Here is a 20,131-nt window from a genome sequence, read left to right as displayed (position 1 = left end):
CCACCCCGGCGGGGCGATCCTGAGGCCAGGACAACACTATCACATCTTCACAGCCACCATGCAATCATGCCATCCCAAGGCGCTTCATCCACGGGGATACTGAAACCTCCGCCGAGGTCTAGCCGACGAAACCGAATCCCGTTGTCATGTGACCCCTGTCGAGCTAGAAAGTACCTCCCCGTGCATGCCCCACACTCATCTGTGATATGGTATCTGACAAACCCAGATTGAAATGTAATCGCGAGAAACCGTGCCAGAACTGTACGGCGCGGAGTGAGCAGGCGGCCTGTCGGTTCAAGGGACTGAGTCATGGATTTGCATCTACTACGAGAAGGGAAGGGAACGGGGATGAAATGAAGCAGAGGATTGATCATTTGGAGGAGTTGGTGACGAGGCTGATTCGGGAGAGAGAGTTTGGGGAGCCGTCTACGCCGGAGAGTCAGAGGGGAGAGGTGAGTATGGTGAGGTCTGATGCGTCTGAGGTGGCGTATGCTGGGACCACGGTGATGGATGGGGTGCGGTCGGTGTACCGTGGGGGGGATGAGTGGGAGGATGTGTTGGTGGAGGTATGCCCCCTTTTTCCTGCCTCCCCTCTCATTTGTGAACATTCGTTCTTCTCTTCGTAATACTGGACCTTCACTGTCCATCTATCCATAGTTGATGGCTTCGTTTCTCTTCTTCCCTTCATTTCATTTCATGTCATGCTGCAAGTATACTGATTGTCCAGATCAACGCACTCAAAAAATCCTGGACCGAAACTCATGACAACCCAACAGATGGACTCGTGCGTCCCACCTGCTCGCACACTGTCGACGGCTCAAGTCTGCTCTTTGGTCAGGTCAAGCCGTTGGAAAGAATCGAGATCATATCCACACTACCGCCAAAGCATCAAGCCGACAAGCTGATATCCCAGTTCTTTGACCGCGATAACTTTCCTATATCTCTTCCTCGTAAGTAGCATATCCGATTCATGCTTCATAGCTCACAGACCAAGCGATCCTACACCAGCCCACCTTCATGCGCGAGGTATTCACTGTGCCCACTTTCGCAGGGTCCCTACTGATCACATCTAGTACAACGAACACTGGAAAGACCCGTCTCGCACCAACTTCATCTGGCTCGGCCTTCTCTTCTCTATACTCGGCATTACCATGCTCTCGTATCTCCAATTTGGCGAACCCCCCGAGTATGAAGGCATCTCGGAATCCCTCTTCCAGCTGTATCGCATCCGCACCGCTCAATGCCTCCTCAGCGGCGATATCGCCAAATGTCTTCCCTACACCGTCGAAGCTCTCCGCTTCAACGCAACCGCTGAACTAAACCGCAAAGACGACAATCGTCGCGGCCTCTGGATCATGACAGGCGTCATTGTCCGCGCTGCCATCAACATGGGCTACCATCGGGACCCTTCTCACTCCCCATCTATCCCTCCACTTCAAGCTGAGTTCCGCCGTCGTATCTGGCTTTCTGTGATTAGCATGGACGACATGGCCTCCTTCTTGGGAGGCTTTCCCCGCATGAGCTCAGCCATCTACTCCGACACACGCGAGCCGCAGAACCTCTACGACTGGGAGTTATCCGACTCCTCTGCCACCCTACCGCCATCCCGACCCCTAACGGAACCCACCGCAGCAACCTACCTCATTGTCAAATCGCGCCTCTTCCGCGCCATCGGCCGCATTGCCGACTTCAACAACACTCCAACTCGTGTTTCCTACGACACAGTCCGCGAAATCGATCAAGCCGTCTACGGTGCATACGACAATTTCCCTTCTCATATGAAGATCCCCCCTGGTGGTGTGCATGCCCTGCCTCTGAAATCTGCAGCAGATTTCTCAACCCTCAACCTCGCAGCCATGTACCATCGAAGTATGTGCACCCTGCACCGGAAATTCATGAGTAGGGGACATCGAAATAATCAGTGCCAACTGTCCCGTGACAGATGTATCTCTTCTGCCCTTGCGCTGTTATCTTATCAAGAAGTACTGCAGCCGTATTGGTATAAAGCCTCTCAAACGAGACAAATGCTCAGTCTTGCGGCTATGATTCTTTTACTAGAGCTCGAACTCAGGCGGAGAGTTCCGGATGAGGATGTCACCCCGGACAGTACGTCGCTTCTACAGACGCTGGAACGATCTTCTACGCTCTGGGAAAACGCCAAGGACTCGTGCGATGAGGCGGGCAGAGTGTATGAGATCCTGGGTGGGATGGTTTCAGGGTTCCAGACTAGTTCTGCATCTAGCTCTTCGCATACTGTCACTCCCTCATCAAGCCTTGAGATTCCGGGGTTTGATACTTCGGTTCGGGGAAATGGCGAAGAGTTGTTTGAGAAGGAGTTGGCGAGTATGGACGTTGATTGGGTGAGTTGGTCCTTCCTTTGTGTGGGTTATGCTAATGGGTATAGGCTACGTGGGATGCCTTTATTCAAGACACGGACTTTCAGGATGGGCCTATTTACTAGGCTTGCAGCGAGTTCAGCATGACTTCAAATCAAAGCGACCACTAGATTTGAATCTGTAGGGAATCGGTGCGTTGACCGCTTTGGTAGCAAACCTGATACATGGATAATATCGATGGGGTTTGTTCTCAGGGTATAAAATTGCCTATTTAGAAATTCAACCATAGAGCTACTTCAGCGAACCTATCATCAAAGACAATAATCCTCCATGTCTCAGTGCCACCGCTGCCAAGAGCCGTCGGATAGCCGAGACCTCCCCGCCAGAGGGCCGTGATGGCGGCATGGCGCCCACTTCTGACGTGCCATTTCAATTTCCTGCACGGCTCCTACTTAGTGTCTCGGGCGTTAGCTTAGTTCTATATTTGGTGCGGCAGAGGCTGGTCGCGCGGGGACAGCGTGAATGGGCGCTACGGCTCACGTGCGTCAGCTTGTGTTTGCTTATCAGCCTCCACCGCTTGATTTTCTGCAGCGGACCTCCAAGATGTTCCCTGCATCGACTGACAGTCTTTGACCCCGCACTGATTGGGATTTGGATTCGGGCTGGGATCATATTACATCAAGCTGAAAACCGAGGAATCCCACAACAATGGCTTTCCTCGGGCTGTTAGACAACCCATGGGTGTCCGGGTCACTCATCCTGTCATCGGCTTTTCTCCTTGCGTTGCCAAGGAGGATTCGCACTATTCGCAGCTCCCCAAGGAAGTCAATACCTACCGGGCGGGTTACCAGGCAGATGGTGAGCGATAAACAGAACCAACCAAGCTTATTATCGCTAAATACTCAGATCTTCGCAGTAGCGCTGCTTATCATCCAGTTGATAGCGGTGACACGACTATGGTCGTATGAGAATAATCTAGATGATGTGGCCATGTACGACGCCTATCTATCAGCTATCGCAGCACTGGGAATCGTCGTCATCTCGGTGCTGCAACATAACCGCAGCGTACAGCCTTCATCTCTCGTACCAGTATATCTGATCCTCTCACGGTTACTAGATATTTGCCAAGTCTGGACAGAAAGATGCAGTCCAGGCAATTGTCAGCTAGTTAACTTACGAGCGTGTCTGGGTGGCGTCTGGCTGGCCTGGGATCCCCAGCTTAGAGACTGGATCTGGTACCAGACTCTCTCCGAATCTTCCACCTCGGAAGAGCATGCTGGACTTCTTAGTCGGGTATTTTTCTACTGGATAAGTCCCGTGTTGAAAGAGGGGTACAATGCTACACTCACTCTGAAAGGATTACCTGAAATTCACAGCAAGCTATCGTCAGAATCCCTTCGAAGGAAGGCTTTGGAAGCGTGGTCCTCGAGAAGTGAGATCCTACTAATTTGTTAGCGTGCTATGCTACCGGTATACTAACATCTGCTAGCTGAGCCGGTTACAAAGTGGACTCTACCGCTCACATTGGTACGCTGTCTGAAAGAGGCCTTCCTCTCGCCGATCATCCCTCGTCTATTTGTCATTCTATTTCGCTACGTTCAACCGATATTCATGGGCGCCGCGATTCGCTTTGTGAAGGGGACATCGTCTGAAGTCTCTGGCTCTCACTTGGTACTCTACGCTGCGGTGATATATGTCGGGATGGCGGTAAGACCATCATTTATTCAGACATGGAACGCAAAGCTGAGAAAACAGGTATCTGCAGCAGTTTACCAGCATCAAATCAATCGATTACGAATCATGGTGCGAGGCGCCTTAATCAACCTCATCTACCACCAATCTTTGACCATTCCAAGCACATCTGATTCGGAGAGTGTAGCGCTGATGAGTTCCGAAGTTGACAGCGTCGAGTCGACCGGCGAGATCTTCCACGAGACCTGGGCCCAGCTCCTCGAGGTGATTGTTGGAACCGTGCTAATGGCTGCTCGGATCCAGTGGTTTGCCTTTCTTCCGCTGATTATAATTTTCGGTTCGCCAAACTCATCTGCTTTGAATTCAGTACTAACAAATGACAGGGTGTTCCCGAATGAGCGCCTACGTTGCCAAACACTTAGAAGGCCGACAAAAAGCCTGGAACGTTGCGACTCAGGAACGCATTGTCACGATAACAGCGGCGCTGGGAGGGATCAAGAGCCTGAAGATGATGGGAATGGAGGATGCGATTGAATCCAGGGTCTCGCAGCTCCGGGACAATGAATTACGCATGTCTGAACGGCTGAGGTGGATTTTGGTCGCGTATAATGCCAGTGGTTTGTACTGCTGTCTTTCCTTAACCGCTCAGCTCTGATGTCTCCTAGCAAATGCACTCGGGATCTTCGCTCCGGTTCTGACGCTCATCGTCTACGCCATGTCCTCTCAAAGTGAGGGACTGCATGCAAATGAGGTCTTTACATCTATTGCTCTTCTGGTGATGGTGACGCATCCCGCCAACATGGTCATGACTTTGATTCCACGGGCTGTTGGCGTGATGGCGAACTTTTCTCGGATTCAAAACTATCTCAGCAAGCCCTCGGGTCGAGATGTTCGAGAGTATTCAGATCCTGCCCGACAATTCGCTTCAATTGATAACGTCTCGATCCAACCTCCTTCGGTGGCTCAACCCATCCTGGAGGATGTCTGCTTGAGTCTTGGAAAAGGGGAGATGATGGTCTGTGCCGGTGCGGTGGGCAGTGGAAAGACTACATTGGCCATGGCCCTACTTGGAGAGGGACATTTGACATCGGGGTCTATCCGTCTGGCATCCAAGAAGATCGCTTATTGTGTTCAAGCACCCTGGCTACCTAGTGTCACCATCCGCGATGCCATCACCGGTGGCTTTGATCTCGATCACAGATGGTATAAGACTGTCATTGATGTTTGCAGCTTGGTTCCTGATCTGGAGTCACTCCCGGCTGGGGACAGGACGATGATTGAAAACAACGGTATCAACCTCTCTGGGGGGCAGAGACAACGGATAGTGTGTCACACATTTTCCCATTCTTAACTCGTCTACTAACTATGGAAAGGCACTCGCTCGCGCAGTATATTCGCGATATGATATGCTGGTCCTTGATGACCCGTTTAGTGCACTCGACGGTGCTGTTACGGATCGTATTGTAGGAAAGCTCTTGGGTCCGGGCGGGTTGTTGAAGAAGGCTGGCACGACAGTCCTACTGATAAGCAATTCGGGTAAGTTTACATCCTCGCTACCACTACTGTCACTAATCATCCCAGCGAAACTCTTCCCATTGGCAGACAGGCTATTAGTTTTACGAGATTCGAAGGCATATTTGCAAGATTCTAGCAGCCTTCAGCAGAAGGAGTGGGCCGGAGTTTCTGTTTCCACCGAGAGCCAGCCCATAGAGCCCCAGCGAGCAAAGAATCCCGGCCATACGCATCAAATGAATGATGCAGCCGATGATATCTCCCGAAGAACGGGAGATATGGCTGTCTATGGTGCGTAACATCTAGGCGATGAGAAATCGTGTTAACTTCTGCAGGTTACTATCTTAATGCTGTCGGTCTATCGAATATTTTGGTCATGACAGGCTGCACAGCAACCTATTCCTTTGGCTTGACATTCTCGCAGTATGTCCTAAAATGGGCGACTGAGTCTTCTGACGGGCTAAGTGTCTATCTGGCACTTTATGCAGTCGTCTCGTTGATGGCGTGGGCGGCCACTAGCGGGACGGTGTGGTTAGTCCTCTGCTCCGCTGTCCGTCCAGTTCTAATATTTGAAGGTCTGCGCAAATGAAGATTGCGATTCGCTCCGGAGCGGTGTTGCATGCTCAGTTACTCGCGCGAGTCCTGAGGTCAGATCCTGCTCACTCTTCAATAGGATACAGAGCTAATTGATACAGAGCACCTTTGGCATACTTTACTGAAACGGACATTGGTGTCACCCTTAATAGGTATGCACCTAATTCCTTCCTGTAATCAGGATCGCTGACGATTCAGGTTCGCTCAAGATATCAAGTTGATTGACAAGCAGCTTCCTCCAGCTCTCGGCAACTTGAATACCCGTGAGTCTTCATATCCGCAATGTTTCTCCACTAACGCTATTTAGAAATCTTCAAGCTACTGATGCAGGTTATCCTCATTCTCTCTGTGCAACCAGTCATGATCATGACAGTCCCGGTCTGCTCCCTCTGCGTCTACATTCTTCAAAAGATTTACCTCCGGACATCTCGCCAACTACGCTTCCTCGATCTCGAGTCACGATCACAATTGTACACCAATTTTCTCGATACAGTAAGCAACCTCTTCTCCCTAGTTCATCTATCTAATGCCATAACAGGCAAACGGCGTCACCACAATCCGCGCCTTCGGATGGCAAGACAAATTCACCGCCGAAAACATCCAAGCTCTGGATCTATCCCAGAAGCCATTCTATCTACTTCTCTGCTTACAGTGCTGGCTCAAAGTGATCCTGGACTGTCTTATTGCAGTCGTTGCGGTAGTCCTCATCGGACTGACCGTCATGTTCAAAAGCACTACTACCGGGGCAGACATTGGTCTGGCCCTCAATCTGATCATCGTGGCTAACACCACGCTACTGCGGCTAGTTCAGAACTGGACATCTTTGGAGACCTCGTTGGGGGCTATTGCGAGGTTGAAAAGTGTGCAGGAGTGTGTTCCGAGTGAGGAGCGTGGTTTGACTTTGGAGCCAGACTCACGATGGCCGGTGGGAGATGTGCAGATTGATGATGTTTCTGTCTCGTATTCTGAGGCCTCCGAGCTAGCTTTGAGAAACGTCTCTCTACGTATCACTCCAGGACAGAAGCTAATCGTGATGGGTTGGACGGGAAGGTAGGATTCCCCCACTCGCTAAATCTCATCATACTAACGGTAACAGCGGCAAAAGCACTCTCATGCTCTCACTCCTCCAACTTCTCAACACCAAAGCAGGATCCATCCGAATCGACAACATCGACCTCGCACAAGTATCCGTACGGACCCTGCGTCAACAAGGCATCATCGCAGTACCACAAGACGGATTCAACATTCCCACAGCGAGTCTCCGATTCAACCTCGATCCATACCACACCAGCACCGATGAAGCCATTGCTACCGCCCTGAAAAGGACCCGTCTCTGGGAGAAGATTCTAACATCCTCCTCGACCCCACCCGACCAGAAAAGCACAACAATCGACTTGGCACTCCTCCTCAACCGCCCTATGTCACTCTTCCTCCCTCTCTCCGCTGGCCAACTCCAACTCTTCGCTCTGTGTCGTACTGTACTCCGTGTTCACGCGAATACCTCTACGAAGCCTATTATTATCCTTGATGAGGCAAGCTCATCTCTCGACCCGGAAACCGAGTCCATTCTTGCGGAGATCCTGCGGGAGGATCTGAGGTATCATACGGTGGTGATGATTGCGCATCGGGTTGAGGGCATTATGCATGTGATGAGAAAGGGGGTGGATGCCGTTGCGACGATGCAGGGGGGGCGGGTGCGGGGGGTGGAGGTTGTTGGTGCACTTGGTTAGAGGTTGGGATGAAGTGAGGTTAAGAATTAAGACTGGATATGAGTATGGAATGGAGAGAGGGTGTATTGGTCTCCTGCTATTCTCGGTCTTGTTTCCATCACGGTAGAAACATAGTACAGCAACAGGACATAGATTCCACACTATGCGTCGGCACTAAAATTAATAGCCAAATGACAAAACTCACTCGGCCACCTTGAACATGACGCACTATCTCACCTCATCCCGGACGAAGCATGTAGTGGATAGCTGTGGATCGCAGGCTGTCAAGATCCCCACTGCAATCCCTACGGTAATAGGCTACATCGCTTCAGGTGGATCCATCAGCACTAGCACGATGCCATGATACCAACATCAACAGCTCTTGACCCTATATATACACCTCACCCACTCCCACTTCAATCCTCCTCAATCTCCTCAATCCTCATCACCTTCTCAATTCCTCCATCCCAACCTTCACTCACCATGTCCACTACACCCCCCTACACCCCCATAACCCTAACCACCAAACCCACCGCCCAGCTGATCTACAGCTACCATCCCCCGTCCCCTCCCACCGCCACCTCCACCTCCACTCCAACCCTAATAACATTCATCAACGGCCTCGGCCTCCCCCAAAACTCCTGGACGCCCCTCATCACCGAGCTTCAATCCCACCCACCAGCTACCGGCCTCCCCGCCCTCCTCACCTACGACCGCTACGCCCAAGGCCTGTCCACGGACCGCGACCCCACCGACCTCACCACCGAATCCCACTCCCACGACTGTCTCTCCGTGGTACACGACCTTTACCAACTCCTCACCCAAATCGTCTCTCAACACCTCCATACTTCGCTGAGCGAAGTACAATTAATCCTGGTCTCGAATTCCATCGGGGGCGCTATATCCCGTCTTTTCGCTCAACACTACCCCGGATTGGTGGCTGGGATGATGTTCCTGGATAGTGTATTAGCGGGGTCGGATTTCGTGGGGATTTATCCGGATCCGGATCTTCCGGGCTTCAGGGCCGAGGATCTACCCGGGGGAGTGACAGTGACCGCACTCCGACATACGAGAGCATTCATGAGGAAGGTCTTCCATCCTGAAACGGGCATCATGGGGCAAGCAGAGGGATTCAGTCGAAGGAATTTACCCACTCTATTACCCCACCGCGACAGTCCGAAGGTAGTTGGGCCTCGGGGCAAAGGACCGTGGGTCACGGTCATCGGGCATGACTTTGAGAAATTTGAAGAGGAGTTTGAGGGGATGGGTGGTGGGGAGAGGGTGTTGACAAGGGAGTATCTCAATCCGTATTGGGAGGGGTATAATAGGGGGTTGGTGAGGATTACGGAGGTGGGGAGGGGGAGGGGACCGATTAGGGCGCCGGGGGCGGGACATTTTGTGCAGAGGGATAATCCGGATTTCGTGGCGGGGGAGGTGAGGGGGTTGGTGGAGAGGGTTGTTTTGGATGGTATGGAGTGATAGGGGGGGAAATGTCAATTGGTACATGATATGAAATGTTCCAACAATGGTCTACCTTCTATACCAGTATGTCGTTCAGAGTCTACGCGGTAGGACCTGTGACAGGGAATGATAGGGATATTGATCGGATCATTGCTCTCTCCTGCTCATCTGGGTCTCGTCGGTATCGGCGGTGGCATTCCTTCCCCAGATGCTGATATCCAGCTCGGAGACGTGGTCATCAGCACTCCATCTGGGTCGCATCCAGGCGGCGTGCAATACGATCTGGGCAAGCGATACCATGGCAAGTTCGAGTGAAACAGGACATTTAGCTGCTCCGCCAGAGGAATGGCTTCTCGCTATCAGCCAGATGAAGAAATGGGAAGATTAATAATCTCCAGACGGTTTCTTCACAGGGAAGTGTGTATTAGGGATTTAACTGCATGGGATACATGGTGCGTCACAGGGTTGCAGCTTGCTTCAGGTGGGTATGTGGGTATGTCCCCTTTCTCCTTCCCGTATATCCCGGGATAGTTCACAGCGGGTGGAGGAGGAGGAGGAGATACGTGGGGATCTGGTGTGCAGGAGCGGTCTTCAATTCTCGGCTAGATACGTGAGCATGGTCTGGGTGAGTGGGAAGGGGATTGGTTGGGGGAGATCTTTCTACACACGCTACCATAGTGGATATTGTGAAGGAAAGGAGAAGCTAGAACACAGAATTGACTTATGTGGATCATCAAGGTATATCCGGAACATGCGAATACCCTCGCTGCGCCAACTCAAACGTATCTCCCAGCATCCGCGCCTTCCGACTGTCAGACACATATGGCTTCAGGCCCTGACCGAACTGCCGGAAGCAGAGCGCCGTCATGCCGATCGTACACACAGAAAGAAGACCGACGATGATACCGAAAAAGGTCAAGATTCGGCGAAGGGGGTAAAACACCCTGAAGGTGGCGGGCTGGTAGAATAACGCGAAAAGAAAGAGATGAAAGCCCAACAGGGCCAGGTGCAGTGTCTGATGAGCAGGTAAGCCAGAGTTTATGTCTGATCAGACTGTAGCTTACCAGGCAGACCATCGTCCCGAGTCGCTTCTCATGTCTCACCATGATGCCCGTCGTAATGAGCAGGATCGATACCGCGGGAATGACGACGAGGTTTGTATAGAACAATCGGGGCAAAAAGTCGGCGGCCATGATTGTCACCTGCACCAACTGCCCGAGGAAGAAAAAGGCATCGAATTTCAGAAGGGTGATAAAGAGCTATACGGTGGTTGGCTTAGCGGCGAGCGGGTCGAGGCTCCGACCTACCTGGAAGTAAACAAATCTCCGGCGCATGTCGAGGTCGGCGTCGACCTGGTGGAATGCGACCCAGGCAAATTCCCCGTACAGTTTGTAGGCCACCAGGGACAGCCAGACCGTGAAAACGACGGTGATGACGGCCACCACAATGACGGCTTTCTGGTTGTAGCGGTACGTATCGATGGAAATGGCTGCCATGTCGATCGTCACTGCCACGGAATCCATCAATTCTCCATACTGGAGCACGTTATAGATGCATAAGGTGAGGGAGTACAGACACAGCCCGATCACCTGCGGGGTGCTGTGTTTGGCCAGGGTGTCGTATGCAAGAAGCAGCTGGTAGACAAATCCGAAGATCATCATACTGAAGCTCGTGGAGGGGACCCGAAAGCTAGACGACTTCTCGCCCTTGGGGGAGAGGGCGGCCATGAAGTTGGCATAGATCACACTGATACCATCAGATCCGAGACAACAGGAGAGGGGGCCGTCAAATTGCACTCACGTCTCTAGGGTGATGAGGATCCCTGCCTCCAGAAGCAGGGAGACCAAAAAGGTCCATGTCCAAGAGGAATTAGGACGGTAGAGCATCCTTGGGAGTACTAGTTGGCAGCAATGCGACGGTGTAAGGAGAAGCCGTCTAGAAAAAGACCAGGTTGGGCTCAGCCTTGCGAGGCTTGCTGTCAGCCTCGTCCACGTAGCGTCAGGCCCCCGGAGAGCCTCGCATCACCAAAACCCCGCCTCCTTCCAACCATCCGTCCGGAGTAAATCCCCCCCCCCGATGGAATCATCATGGCACAATATCAGGGCTGGACATCCGGTCCCAACACTCGGGGATCGTTCGACATTCTCTGGACCTGTCTCACCACCATGGCGTTATGCGTGTGGACCGCCGTCCATCCGAATATTCCGGTCGTCTCGCGATTCGGGCCAACCCTGCTGGAGCGACTGGGACTGATGATGCTCGCCATGATCTTCCCCGAGTTTGTCATGACCGCCGCGTGGGATCAAAGACGACGCGCCCAAAGGCTCCTCCAGGAGGTGAATCCCTCACCCGCCCGACACGAAGACGAGATACTCCGGGAAGCGGCGGACGCCTCGCTTCTCCCCCCGGACACCTCTCATCGGTGGTCCTTACTGCAGGCCCTGTTTGCGGTCATGGGTGGCTACGCCTTGGAAACGCAATACACGAGCCAGGTCACCAAGCAGCCCCGGACCATCCGGCGCCTCGTCACCCCCGAAGGAGTCGCCATTCTGGCCACGACGGGAACCCTTCCGTCGGTGAGTGAGAGAGATCTCGAGGAACGAAGCAAGGCGGATGTCTTTGCCAAAGTCATTGTGGTCTGTCAAATCCTCTGGTTTGCCCTGCAGGTGCTGGGGAGGTTGGGTCAGCGCCTCCCGGTCACTCTGCTGGAGACACACACCACCATTCATGTCGGGTGTGCCATCGTGGTCTATGCCATCTGGCTCCACAAGCCGTACAATCTCAGTCAGTCGGTGATGGTCACGGGGCCGGACAGTCAACGGATTGGGGCCTTTTTCAACTTCCACGACATCAGCTACGCCGTCTATCGGAGACAGTGTGAGCGATACGAGACGCATCGGATCGAGTATTGGAAACGGCGCATCATTCACGCCTCCCGGGGAGTCACCCGCTTCGAGTCGCCTCCGGAACCACCGACGCGGAAACCCTTGGTTCAATTGCTGGCCGAACATCGGTCGAGTCCGGCGGATAGAATGACCGCGGTCGACGAGGACGAAGACCTCCTGTATGCCCTTGCACCAGAGGCCAGTGAAGGGCTCGAGATGTTGCAACGTCACGGATGTCGCGTGGCCGACACGACGGATCCAAATGACCCCTTCCTGCGCCAGACCTCGGCCAACTTCACGATCCGCACGGTCTGGGGTGGCTGGAGCACCGACGTCGGGCATGAGCCGAGCTGGAGCAAAGGCATCCACGTCGGCTTCAACGTGCTGTACGGCGGGTGCCACCTTGCGGCCTGGTCATCCGCCTTTCCCAGCCCGGTGGAGCGCTGGCTCTGGAGGGCATCCGCCCTGTTTCTCATCTCGGTACCCGTGTGGGGAGCCTTGAGGATTCTCTGGTGGACGGCCGTCCGATCTCGCCATCGAGCGGTCTATCCGATCCGCAATGGGGATCTGGATGTCATTGCCGCTCCCATGTTCTTCACCATCTTTGTGGTGTATACCGTGGCGAGGTGGTACTTTCTGATCGAGGCTCTCATGAGTCTGAGGCGGTTACCACTCCAGGCATACGACACCGTGAACTGGACATCTATTTTGCCCCATGTTGGCTAATCGTGCTGTGGTGAGGGAAGTTGGCAATGTAACCTGTCCCTATCTGAATTCCTATAGCAAATTTCATCTCCGCTCCCCTTCCACACCACCCGCCTCACTACCTCCCCGAACGACAACCCCCATCGTAGACCCTCTCTCAGAAGGGCATGTTCATACCGTCGTTGGAAAAGTATCCTTTCCAGGGCGAGAGTTCGTTCTTGTGCGGTGGGGAGGGTATTCTCGTGCATGGATGGGTATTGAGTATCATGATGCTGCAGATGGTGATTGTGATGATGATGTTGATGCTGATGTATATATGTATACGGGTAGGGTGTGATTTTTGGAGGTGTTATATGTGCAGGTATTGTTGTTGTTGTAGTAAGTAGTTGCGTACCGGCTTGGAGAAGTGGATGGATCATAGTAGGGTTATTCATTGGTGGGGAAGAATATGGCTGTGTAGAATAAATACGAGTATGATAGTCTTGGGGATATATCCCCTGCGTATAAGAAATATATTGGGCCATTGTGTCTTTGCTCACTTCTCGTACTGCTCAGAATAAACTATAAGAAAATAGAGTATGCTATTCCGTGGTAGCACGGGTAGGGGCACTTAATATCCCACGGCATGTTCAACCCACAGCAGACAGACGCCAACGACCACGGCTGACGGCAGACACACACGCAATCATCTCTAGCGCTTAATTCTGCGATCAGCTCGCGTAGTATATCCAACACCTGTCATTGGATATGATGGGGCCGATTACGACAACCGACTGTACTGCCACTGTACGCGACATGGGTGGAGTCCCCCGTCAACGGGCGGCAGCGTTTCAGGTTCCACAGGGTCCACTGTCGCTTCATCTACTCGTAACAATCTATTAAACAGGTAGCTCTCGTAGGTTCAATACTGATTAGATGCTTCATGCTTTGCATCTTCGTCTACTGTACATTATTCATAAGGATGCCATTCCAACCAGGAGTGAAAGAGAGGCAGGATGAAGCAGGTCTTGAAAACAATACCCACTGTATACCACTGGATGACTGTGCAGGATTGATGCAGCGCACTAGCGAGGATGCTGATGTGGATGCTGCGGCGGTAATCCCGCATTCGACCCTTGACTATACACCCGGTGGTGTCCTGGCGTGCCATGGCCGCTAGGCACTTCAACCAGCGATCCCGGTCGCGCTTGCAATGGATGCATCGATCCGACCGCCGAAGGCCCGCTCGGCGCATAGCTCAATCCCCCACCCGGACTCGGTTGGAGAATCGCCGGCGGCGTGTACGAGCGAGCCATCGACATCGGCGGCGGCCCTGGCATGGCAGCTGCCCGAGACACTTGCGCCTGGGACGGCGGCGGCGTGTTGTGGCCGTACGGCGCACTCGCCAATCCAAGCGTCGACCGATGCGCCGCCTGCTGATGAGCCCCACTGACCATCGTCTGGACATGCTGCTGATACGATTGATGCGCTGCATGCTGCTGAGCGGACAGATGGCTCGGTCCAGGAGTACTTGGGGCCGGGGACGCGTATGACACCGTAGCCGCCGGCTGTCGCGACGACATCCCCATGACATTTGCGGAGGACTGGATCGGCGTGGGCGGACCTTGACGGGATCCATACCCGAGGTTGCTATTCCGGGGCGTGGGCGAACTGATAGCCTGGCGATACATCTGGTTCTGCGCCGCCAGTTCACGCGACGCCGCAGCCGTGGCCTGCGCATGGGACACCGGTGAAGGGGCATACGCGGACGCATGATATGCTTGACGCTGCGGCGCCTGCGAAGGAGTCGGCACGGGCGAAGGCGCCGTGAGGTTCGGCAGCGACGGATTAGACAAGGGTTGAGCGGACGTGTAAGGAGAATAGGGTGGTTGAGGGGCAAGCGTGGTGGTCGGCCGGCTACCCGGCTGCGGTGGAGCCTGCGGTTGCTGTGGCGGCGGCTGTCCGCGAGGGTCAAACCGTGCCATCCAGTCGTTATTCGCAGGCGCCGCAGAGCCTCCCGGGACCGAGCCATAGGGCTGGTACTCGGCATAATTGCGCGACGGCGGTAGGTACTGATTTGGAGGAGCATACGCCGGAGCCCTCTGTTGAGATGACATGACAGGCTCTTCTTGACGCGGGGGCGGTTGCGAAAGCGAGTGCATGGCGCCGTACACAGGTCGAGAGGGAGAGCCAGTGTGCGCCGCCGGTGTCGATGCCTGATCGCTGGCGAACCGCTTGCGGGGCTGGGGCTCCTCCGGTTCGTCATTCAGAATACTCATAATGTTCGACCGCTTCGCGGGCACCCGAGGGGCCGCCTCCGGCTGCTCTCCCAGCATCGACCCAGGTCGAGGCTCCTTGGGAGGCGACAACACGGGGGCTGGCTGGGAAAGGCCAACATGTTGTCCATGCAGCGCAAAATACGGCCGTTGGGAGATCGAGTCACGTCGGACGGGAGAGGAAACTGGCTCCGGTCGCAATGGTTGTGCCGGTGAGCTGGGCGTTTTGGTGAGGCTGGCTTGACGGGAGTGAGATGCGCCATGCATCAAGGACGGGGCCTGAGGCTGCAGATACGTCTGCTGCGAGCCTGGCAAGGCACTTTGCGCGGGAAGTAAAGGGGAGCGATGCACATCCACCGGGGCGGTCCGGAAGCCTTGCGCGTGAAGAGGCTCCAGCCGGGCCATCTCCGAGGCAGACACCGGAGTCTGTCGCACAGACATGGGCGTCTCCTGGGGCCGAGTAGCAGCATGGGTCAGCACCGTGGCCGGAACCTCGCGTCGATCTTCGGCAAAATAACCCAGACGGGGTCCCTGGATCCGCCCCGGCAAGGCGGCCTGAGAACTCATCGTGCGGGCAGGATCTTCCAGCATAGGGCCGCCGGGCATTGGGGCACTGGCGGCTTGCGCAAGTGGTGGGTAGCGCGAAACCCCGCGGTCCTTCTCCTGGGATGGGCGGGTGTGAAGAGGCACGGATTGAGGGGTCGGGCCGACTTGTTTGCTTTTAGGCCCAAGCCGACTTTCATCGGGATCCGGCACGGCCTCGGTGTGCGGCGCCAGAGGTCGAGGCATGATGATGGAAGACGGTGTAGCTTCGTAACGCCGTTTAGAGGCAAAGTTCGGAACGGGCAAAGGACCTGTGGGCTCACCACGAGCTTTCTTCGCTTCTGCATCGGCCACAATATCTTCAAAATCCTTCTGGCCGGAGTCGATGCGACGCTGAAAGTAGTTCTTGACCTGAAGAAAGTTAGCATAACCGCCGCTGGGCCAAAAAGAAAGAGACTTACCATCACAGTAGTTTTGGTCTTCATAAAGTTCGAAATACCCTCAAAGTCGCGACCAAAGTGTGCCAGCAGCAACGGGAAATCGCGTTGCTCCGGCACCGACCAGTAGCTGGTCGGCTGCAGAGATCCGTATCCGCCCCCCTCAGGCTGCCGGGCCGGTGCCGGAGCCTCCTGTTCAGTCGACTCAAACACATAAACACCCTCCTTCTGACGTCCTCGACCAGATCTCGCGCGAGGTGGCACATCGCTCGCCTCCCGTTCCTGCGGCTCTTTGGCCCGCACCGTCGGTGCCTCCGAGGCTCCATCTAGAGAGGGTTCGGTGGTCTCTACCTTGGGCGCCGGAGTGACAGCAGCCCCAGGCACGGGAACTGGCGTCGTCTGAACCGATTCCGACGGGGTGGGTTGCGGTGTTTGTTGCTGCTGTTGCTGGGCAGCTTTGCCGCGTCGGCCACCTCGGGTGCCTGCACCACTCCGGGGCCCTCGGCGAGGTTTCTCGACCGGTTCGCCGTCCTTGGACGCATTCCCCCGACGGCCGTTGTTGTCCGTATCGGCAGAGGAGTCGCCAAAGGTCGGTGCAGCAGCCCGTCGAGGACGACCGGTGTCCGTAACCGGTGCCGGCTCTTCGTCGCCTTCGTAATCCGGTTTCACCACACCCAGATCCGCCATAAGCGCATTGGACTTGGGTCGCGCAGATCTCCGGGCACGCCCGCGACGGCTCCATCGCTTGTTGAGCTTGGCCTTGTACTTGATCTCCTCCTTGGTGAGATAGTAATGAATAATACACTGCTGGAAATCTCGCCCAGGAAGCGATTCGGCAATCTTGCCCCATTTCTTCGGGTGAGCCATAAAGGCATCCGTGAACACCTCATGTTCCTCTTGCGTGAAATCATTCCGTGGTGGCAGGAACCCAAAGACATCCATGGCCTTGGACGGATCAATAATATTGTTGGTATCCTTATAGATACCAGCCTTCACCTCCGGAGGCTCAAGCATATCGGGGATCACTGCCTCGCGACCTAGATCGGGTTGTGCCGTAGCCTTGTTACCACGCCGCCGCTCGAGTTCCTCCTGGGCGGAAATCTCAGACGCCCGGAGGGCATTCTGGAAATCCAGCTCACTGTTGCCCTTGTACCGTCTTCCGCTTTCCACCGTGGGGGTGGGTGTCGCCGTCGCCGGAGCAGCAGGTGGTGTGGTAGGACCCGGGCTGGCCGACCCTTTCTCCTTGGCGTGATCCAGCTCCCAGACATTCATCCTCCACGGCTTGTAATGCGACAAATACTCCAGTCTCAGCTCGGCATTCTTATGCGCCACACCCTTGCGCCGTTTCATGAGGACGTCGCGGAAGGTGTCCTTCAGACGCGCATGAGTGGCGGCATTCTCCTGGTAAATCTCCAGGTCGGAGAGGGGTGTGGGTGGTCCAGAGTTGAGAAACGGCAAGCTCTCGACAGTAAGTACATCTGCAGCAGGGATGGAGTCCAGGACCACCTTGGTCGGCGGCTCATGTTCTTCAGCCTTTCCGTTTGGCTCGGCATCCACCGCGGTGGCCACCGGCTCCTCCTTTGCTGTTTTATTTTCTTCTACTGGCACAGCCGCTGGCGCCTTTTCTGCAACAGCATCATGGGCAATCATCCCCAGGACTTGTATGCGCATGAGCAGCGCCACGATGTTCGGGTCTTCCAATGGCGGCACCGGCAGCTCTGCTCGAAGGGCATTCATGTCCTTCTCAAAAATCTGTTTGCGCTCCTCCAAATAGTCCTGGGTAAAGACCACGTTCTCGTCTTCTTCTTCATCGCTAGAGCGCCCGAAATCCGGTATGACCACGGCCTGATCCTGAGATACCTCCTTTTCGGTAGGTTGCTCCTCTACGACGGGCTTTACCACGCCGGGATCGGGAAGTTCGGTTGCAATGGGAGGCTCGGATGGGGCTGGCTCTTGTGGCTTTGATTCCCGAACCTCATCCTCGGCTACAATCTCACCCGCTTCAGGCCCTGTGGATGAGTCCTCAGCTTGACTTTGCGATTCATGTTTATGCTCTTCACTAAGAGATAGGCTTCGTTCCTTGCCATCGATCGAATCACGTTTGGCCGGGAGCGCCGAACTAGGTCCGGAAGGCGGTCGGCTATAGCCAGGCCGAACCCATTGTTTGTTGCCCTTGGACGGGCCACGGGATACCGAAGGACGTTGCTGGAGAGCGCGTGGACCGGTAGGGATACTCGACGTATGCATACGAGGCGATGTATGCGGACCGGGCGAAGTGGCTAATCCAGTGGCAGATGGTCTCCTTCCGATTTCCGGGGAGGTCACTACGGGCCCGAGCTTACTAGGAGATGGTGTCTCATGAAGCCCGGGCGCCTCCTTATGAACCATGGCAGCTGGAGCAGTGGGTGGTGAAATGTCCATCGGCTTCGGTGCACTGACAGCTGCGGTTGCTGGATGCGGCTTCGCAGGGCGAACAGGTGGCTCCGGTTTCACCGGGGTCACAGGAGCTTCGTCCCGCCGAGTCTCATCTCGTCGAACCCGTTGCTCCAGCGGTTGTTGCGGAGGACCACGGTCTGCCTTGGGAGCGGTCGGGGGGTGCATGGGGGCTCGGGGCAGCGGCTCATGTCGTTCCTTCTCCGGCTTGGGGATTGAAGGAGCAGCGGGTGTCGCGTCGAGCGGGGGCTTCTCCACAGGAATTTCAGGAATGGGTGCCGTGACGGAGCCAAAGGCCGGTACCTGCGGAGCAGCAGGAGGGGGTGATCGCTTAACGGGGGGAGGGATGAAGTCTTTAGGGGGCTCCGGGTGAGGTGCAGGCGGTTCAATCCGTTCGATACGCTGTGAATCCCGGCGAGTGTCGCCTCCAGACGGCTTCCGGGGTGGCTCTGCTGGTGGTGGATGATCGGGAAGTCTGTCGGGTACTCCAGGACTAGGGTGCACAACAGGACCGGTAACAGATGAAACGGTAGAGCTGCTAGGAAGTCGATTCTCCGCGCGACTAGGAGGCCGGTCCCTCTTCCAATGATCGCCGGGTCGCTCGCGGTCGTCGCGTTCAATGCGTCGGTCGACTTCGTCCCGGCGCTCGAACCTCTCACGTCGTTCGAGGTCCCGTTCCCTGTCACGATCACGCCGGTCATTATCCCGATCCCGATCTAGAATCACACGCTCTCGGTCACGTTCACGATCGCGATCTCGGTCTCGATCCAAAATGCGGTCTCTTTCACGATCCCGATCCCTCTCACGCTCACGGTCGCGCTCGCGCTCGCGCTCTCGTTCCCGATCCCACCGAGCATCGCGTGACCGACTGCGTCGTCTAAAGGAATCTCGATCGTCGATATAGGGCATCCGACCACGACCACGTCCCGCATCCCACTCACCCCGGCCACGACCTCGCATGGGGGGACCGCCGCGGGGATGGTGGCTGCCACCGGAGGGGACATCGGGCACTGCCGAGGAAACCGAAATCAAACTGTCGCGGGAACCACGTCGCATCCGAACGATATCAGCATCCCGTCCTAGGGGCTCTCTCATATCTCGAAAGTCACGGGGAGGCGGAGGAGAGCGGGAACGACCGCGACCAAAACCGATGCGTGATTCTCGGGGGTCGAAATCGCGGTCGCGGCGACCCCAATCCCGTTCCCGGTCGATGTCGCGGCGAAAAGGCGGAGGTCCATCACGGATATCTCGAAAGTCACGGTCGCGTTCTCGATCGCGATCCCGTATATCTCGGTCCCGTTCGCGAAAGTCTCCACGGCCGGGATAGCCTCTGCCACGACCGCCAAACGGGGCTCCTCGAGGGGGGTCGATCAACGCCTTGGGACCGCGAGGCGGCTCCCTACCGAGAGGAGGCAAATTCGTATCGTCCGAGCCGCGCGGGCCAGAGGGAGGTCGACGGTCACCAAAGCGCTGGGGCGAACGGTCACGGGAATTGAACCCAGACAATGGAGGGTATCGTGAAGACATCACCAGGTCATGCTAGTGAGCAAGAGCTAGAGTAACCGGGCA

At 55.3% G+C, this 20,131-nt stretch overlaps 6 protein-coding genes across 6 annotated transcripts; 5 read left to right on the top strand and 1 right to left on the bottom strand.

The window, feature by feature from the left end:
- Positions 1-353: 353 nt before the first annotated feature.
- BO80DRAFT_368763 (fungal specific transcription factor domain-containing protein) lies at positions 354-2,461 on the top strand (the record flags this gene model as incomplete). Its single annotated transcript, XM_025716355.1, has 5 exons — positions 354-566; positions 728-950; positions 995-1,026; positions 1,074-2,360; positions 2,405-2,461. 5 exons carry the CDS (start codon positions 354-356, stop codon positions 2,459-2,461), a joined length of 1,812 nt encoding a protein of 603 aa, XP_025569765.1.
- Positions 2,462-2,941: 480 nt separating this feature from the next.
- BO80DRAFT_394023 (putative ATP-binding cassette transporter) lies at positions 2,942-7,852 on the top strand (the record flags this gene model as incomplete). Its single annotated transcript, XM_025717276.1, has 15 exons — positions 2,942-3,194; positions 3,276-3,768; positions 3,826-4,043; positions 4,092-4,365; positions 4,412-4,645; positions 4,694-5,352; positions 5,402-5,564; positions 5,610-5,831; positions 5,876-6,071; positions 6,116-6,187; positions 6,236-6,286; positions 6,333-6,397; positions 6,442-6,626; positions 6,673-7,184; positions 7,231-7,852. Coding segments are annotated over exons 1-15 (4,116 nt in total), but the record flags the coding sequence as incomplete, so codon positions are not given.
- A 399-nt stretch (positions 7,853-8,251) lies between these two features.
- BO80DRAFT_469414 (alpha/beta fold hydrolase) lies at positions 8,252-9,322 on the top strand (the record flags this gene model as incomplete). Its single annotated transcript, XM_025723010.1, has 1 exon — positions 8,252-9,322. The coding sequence occupies exon 1, from the start codon at positions 8,327-8,329 to the stop codon at positions 9,320-9,322; it is 996 nt and encodes a 331-aa protein (XP_025569763.1). The 5' UTR covers positions 8,252-8,326.
- A 4-nt stretch (positions 9,323-9,326) lies between these two features.
- BO80DRAFT_429904 (uncharacterized protein) lies at positions 9,327-9,912 on the top strand. The gene has a single exon (XM_025720584.1). The coding sequence runs from the start codon at positions 9,431-9,433 to the stop codon at positions 9,617-9,619; it is 189 nt and encodes a 62-aa protein (XP_025569762.1). The 5' UTR covers positions 9,327-9,430; the 3' UTR covers positions 9,620-9,912.
- A 75-nt stretch (positions 9,913-9,987) lies between these two features.
- On the bottom strand, positions 9,988-11,234 carry BO80DRAFT_429903 (uncharacterized protein). Its single transcript, XM_025720583.1, has 4 exons — positions 11,105-11,234; positions 10,612-11,050; positions 10,369-10,563; positions 9,988-10,319 (listed from the first exon to the last, which is right to left on the bottom strand). Exons 1-4 carry the CDS (start codon positions 11,188-11,190, stop codon positions 10,038-10,040), a joined length of 1,002 nt encoding a protein of 333 aa, XP_025569761.1. The 5' UTR covers positions 11,191-11,234; the 3' UTR covers positions 9,988-10,037.
- Positions 11,235-11,323: 89 nt separating this feature from the next.
- On the top strand, positions 11,324-13,413 carry BO80DRAFT_429901 (uncharacterized protein). Its single transcript, XM_025720582.1, has one exon. The coding sequence runs from the start codon at positions 11,392-11,394 to the stop codon at positions 12,913-12,915; it is 1,524 nt and encodes a 507-aa protein (XP_025569760.1). The 5' UTR covers positions 11,324-11,391; the 3' UTR covers positions 12,916-13,413.
- Positions 13,414-20,131: the final 6,718 nt, after the last annotated feature.

The sequence above is a fragment of the Aspergillus ibericus genome (assembly GCF_003184845.1).
Source record: "Aspergillus ibericus CBS 121593 unplaced genomic scaffold BO80scaffold_75, whole genome shotgun sequence".
NCBI classification, from domain to species: domain Eukaryota; kingdom Fungi; phylum Ascomycota; class Eurotiomycetes; order Eurotiales; family Aspergillaceae; genus Aspergillus; species Aspergillus ibericus.
Note: the sequence above shows the minus strand (reverse complement) of the source record. Positions and strands in the feature narration are given on the sequence as shown.

What these genes read in the sequence shown, in the direction of transcription:
- BO80DRAFT_429901 (XM_025720582.1), top strand. Translation starts at nt 11,392, where the DNA reads ATGGCACAATATCAGGGCTGGACATCCGGTCCCAACACTCGGGGATCG.
- BO80DRAFT_429904 (XM_025720584.1), top strand. Translation starts at nt 9,431, where the DNA reads ATGATAGGGATATTGATCGGATCATTGCTCTCTCCTGCTCATCTGGGT.
- BO80DRAFT_429903 (XM_025720583.1), bottom strand. Translation starts at nt 11,190, where the DNA reads ATGCTCTACCGTCCTAATTCCTCTTGGACATGGACCTTTTTGGTCTCC. An exon ending in ATCCTCATCACCCTAGAGAC is followed by an intron (nt 11,051 to 11,104) that starts GTGAGTGCAATT and finishes TGATGGTATCAG; the next exon opens with TGTGATCTATGCCAACTTCA. An exon ending in GGAGATTTGTTTACTTCCAG is followed by an intron (nt 10,564 to 10,611) that starts GTAGGTCGGAGC and finishes ACCACCGTATAG; the next exon opens with CTCTTTATCACCCTTCTGAA.